General features: G+C 31.9%; 1 protein-coding gene across 1 annotated transcript; it reads right to left on the bottom strand.

The window, feature by feature from the left end:
- Positions 1-252: 252 nt before the first annotated feature.
- On the bottom strand, positions 253-2,235 carry LOC121220014 (GATA transcription factor 12). Its single transcript, XM_041099044.1, has 2 exons — positions 1,760-2,235; positions 253-1,279 (listed from the first exon to the last, which is right to left on the bottom strand). Exons 1-2 carry the CDS (start codon positions 2,063-2,065, stop codon positions 494-496), a joined length of 1,092 nt encoding a protein of 363 aa, XP_040954978.1. The 5' UTR covers positions 2,066-2,235; the 3' UTR covers positions 253-493.
- Positions 2,236-4,226: the final 1,991 nt, after the last annotated feature.

Genomic DNA, 4,226 nt, shown 5'->3' with positions numbered 1-4,226 from the left:
ATGTGCCATCTACTGATTTCTACTACGCCAGATTTTTAATATGTAAGGTAGAAGTTGTCATGTCAAAATGTGTCTTTAACTTGCGAAACGGTCCTTCTTAGTCCAGGGTGCCAACTCGTGAGACTGGAGGGACACGATGCAGACTCATAAGATGTAAAAAAGAAGAAGCATGCATCCAGTTTTTTGACTCAACCGGTGTTTTAATATTATTATTAATTAGTAAAAAAAATCATAATCCAAGAACAAAGAAAATATAAACAAAATTTTACTAATTTACCGGAATTAAGAAGATTGGGTTTCGAAGCTTCAAGAATTTGCCAAATTTGGCAAAGAAAAAAAAAACAACTAAAGGAACATTAAATAGTCTAAGAAAAAAAATAGTTAGGAAAATTATAAACTGGAATTCACTAATGAATTCATTAGCTAAATTAAACTCTGGTTGGGAAAAAAAATTTAAAGAGCTCTCATTAAAGTTTCCCTACTCTAGCATGCACTAGATCAGCTGCCTGAAATCAGGACCCACAGGTTGGTGAATCAAGTAGTCATCACCGTTAGATACATCAAAAACCATGTTTTGATGATGGTGATGGTGATGATGATGCATGAATTGTTGCTGATGATGTTGTTGGGCTCTTACCATTTCCTTCTGTCGTCGAAGCTCGAGGACCTTACGGTGAGAATTTGAATGCTTAGTGAGCACAAATGTCGGGCTAGCAGCGGGTCGGTATTCGGGTACAAGACGACCCGATTTATACCTCACACCACAAGCGTTGCAAAGAGTTTTCGGACCCATGGGTCCAGTCCGCCACTGCGGCGTCTTATCCGTAGCACAATGCAGGCATTTCCGCCCGTCTGAGCTCGTTTCTCCACCGTCTTTCTTCTTCGATGATGACGACGTCGTTTTGACTGGTTTTTTTCCCGGTTGGTTTGAGGGAAGTGGTTGAACAGGAACGATGATATCCGGTTCGGGGGATGAAACCGTTGGACTGAGAACGAGGAGGCGTGACGCCCAATTGCACGGCGCTGCGCGGGAACGTTTGCTCCTTGCTTTGGCGGGAACCGTCATGTCTGGATGGAAAACATGGTTGTTGTCGCCTCCGCCGCCGTCGATGGCGTTTTCGATTTGGTTAGGGAGTTCAGGTTGCAACCCTCGTGGCTCCGATGATACGTTGGGTAGGGTTTTCATACCGGATATCAGTTGGAGCTTTTGCAGGTCCTCACTTGAAAATGATTCCTCGGCGAAATTCGACAGCCATTCCAGCTCAGCTAAATCGTCGTACTGTTTTCAACAAAGATGAACAACAGTTGTAAACAATTTGAATTTTGAACTCTTTTTTTGATAAAGAAACTCTTTTAACCTTTGTTTGGTTGCCGGGAAAATTATTAAGAAACAAAAAAGGTTAAATCCTATTAAAGGTCCTATACTATACATTTCATAATTAATCCCTCTATTATCTGATTACTTTTAACTTTTATTTGTCAAAATTGAAAATAACTGTTTTCCATTAATTCTATCAAATCAAATCAAGTCATAAATATATATATCTTTTTCTTTCCAAACAGATTCAACCTATATCACATCAAGCATTCTTTTAACATTATTAACGAAAATTTTTAACAAAATTAGGAAAAATCAAATTATAAGAAAAACTAACCCCGCGAAAAAAAAATTAGTGTAAGGACTTCCCTTAAAATTTGACCACAAAAAATAACCTATCAGTATCACACCATTGCATGTATAGGAAAAAATTTTAATTACCGGCACACAAAGATCACCAGCGAACTGACCGTCGGTGAAACTCCTGCAACCAATACCACCACCTAAATTCGTTTCTGGACCAGAAAACGACGACGAATTGCAACTCTCGACAGCCGTAATGGTTGACGAATCCGTAGAATGACCGGCAACGGAGGAGTTGAAATTAGCGACATCAGTAATAACGGCATCCTCGTTGGAGAAATCGAGCAAGTCCTCCACGATGAAATGGTCACCTCCGGCCGCCGGTTTTTCCGGTGTCAATTGAGAACAGTAAGCGGTTCCTTGAAAGAACTCTGGCGCTTCCATAATTTTTTTTCTATATATTTTTTTCAATTTTTTTAAAAAATATGAAATTTTATTTTGAATGTAGTTTTTTTTTTTTTTTGGCGTTAAAGGAGAGACTATAGTGAGAGGAAAAAAATGTGTGAGGGAGTTGTGGTTTTTGAGAAAGAGAGAGAGTGAGAGAAAGAGAGGTTTTATTTGCGTTTGAAGGGGACAGGCCGACAGCTAAAATGGAGGATTTTGACTAGGGTGATAAAACTACAAGGATAATTTTGGCAATTTCAACTCTGGTTTTTATTTCCTTACTATAAAAACATTTTTGTCTAATTTTTATTTTAGTCCCCCTTTTTCTTAAATCTGAGATTCGATCTCCCTGTTCTAATTTGTCGTAAGTTCAAAATTTAGTAGCTGTCGAGAAAGTAATGACATGAATTTTTTACAAAAGAAAAACAACGTCGAACGTTCGGTTCATACCTAAATCTTATTAGGGATTTAACATGGTTGATTCAATTTTTAAATGGAACTGATTACATGATCGAAAAATTGTAAAAAATAAAATTCACACAATCATTTTAACGGCAACAACTAACAATGTTATTGATTTTGATTGACTAATAACATATTTTTTTTAAAAAATGACCAAATTATGTGAAGTGTATGTAAAATAATTAAATCTCAAAATTCTGGATAATATAATAACTAAAGTCATAATTAGACTTAATTGAGTTATAATATACCGATAATTTATGTTCATGCTTTCTACTTATAAGTTTTTAACTGGATTAGTGTCACAAGTTAATCGGATACCAATTCAATTGAGAAAGTAAAAAATATATATATTATAAGGGTATTTATTTCTTACAAAAATTTAATAATTTTTTTAATTAAATGGCTTAAACTACAACTTTAAAAGAGGTAAGTGATTAAATTGAAAGCAATTTATTCAAAAAAAAATTAAAAGTAATTTAAACCTTTGAGTGCAGTTGAAGCATTGTTATATATTCTATATAAATTTATTTAATTATATCATGAGTGTTACATAATTTAATATTCATAATTTTTTTGGGTATATATTTTTATATGATAGTTCATAAATTTATAAAATTAAATAAAAAATAATTTAATTTTAATTTAACTTTTCTCTACATCATCTATAATGTTTAAAAAAATATTCTTTTAATAATCTTCATCTTTTGAGAAAGTAAAGCTAATATTGTGAAGAAAAAGTAAAAGCAATGGAATTTAAAAGAAACAAATAAACAAGCTTTTAGAAATAAATGAGTTATTTTTAGATTTATTTTAGTGCAGGGATTTTAATTATTCAAATAATATTAATTGTGACTAGATTTATTTATTTAAAAAAAAGCTTTTAATTGGGTTGTAGGAAAATCTAGTTGGAAGTTACTTTAGTACCCTTTTTCTTTTGGGGTATTTTGTGCTTTTTTTTTCCTTCATTTAAAAATATATTTGATTTTATATATATGTATTAAATATCTTGATTATATTACTAAAATAAAAAAATAAGTAAATTTTAGAAAAATCAAAACATGGAAAATGGTGAGGATAAAGTCAAAGTTTTGTAGGGAATTTATTACACATATTTGTTTATATAATCAAGGGCATTCAAGTGTAGTACTTTTTTTTATTTCTTTATCGGAACTAGTAAAGTAATTAATTTTTCGCATTCTGTAGGCCCATTAAGGGGTAGATGCTGATTACGAGTTTTAAAATGCTCCATGCTCAATACGAGAATCGAACCCTCGACCATTGGTTAAGGTAGGAGATACCCTTACCATCTTACCTAACTCTCGTGGTTCAAGTGTAGTACTTTTTAAACCAAATTTACATTTCTACAAAATTCATCTTAAAGGTAAAATATATCGACTTAATATATGATAAGATTTAAATTTTGAATAATTTAGGAGAAAACTCATACATACCATTAGTAAGGGTGAAGTTATCATTTTTTTTTTGAAGGTCGAATTTAAATCTTAAAAATTTGAGTAAATTAAAAAGATATTTTCATCATTGTGTTAATGTAAATTTTTAAAATTTTCAAGAGATTACACTATAAATTTTTTTTTATTTTCCAAGAGGACATAATTTGATTTTAGATTTTAGGATGGGCTGAAATCATATCTATATTTGTAATTACTTGTTTTAATAATCTCATTTTTAAAATTTA

This window comes from Gossypium hirsutum, chromosome D08 (genome assembly GCF_007990345.1).
Source record: "Gossypium hirsutum isolate 1008001.06 chromosome D08, Gossypium_hirsutum_v2.1, whole genome shotgun sequence".
NCBI classification, from domain to species: Eukaryota; Viridiplantae; Streptophyta; class Magnoliopsida; order Malvales; family Malvaceae; genus Gossypium; species Gossypium hirsutum.
Note: the sequence above shows the minus strand (reverse complement) of the source record. Positions and strands in the feature narration are given on the sequence as shown.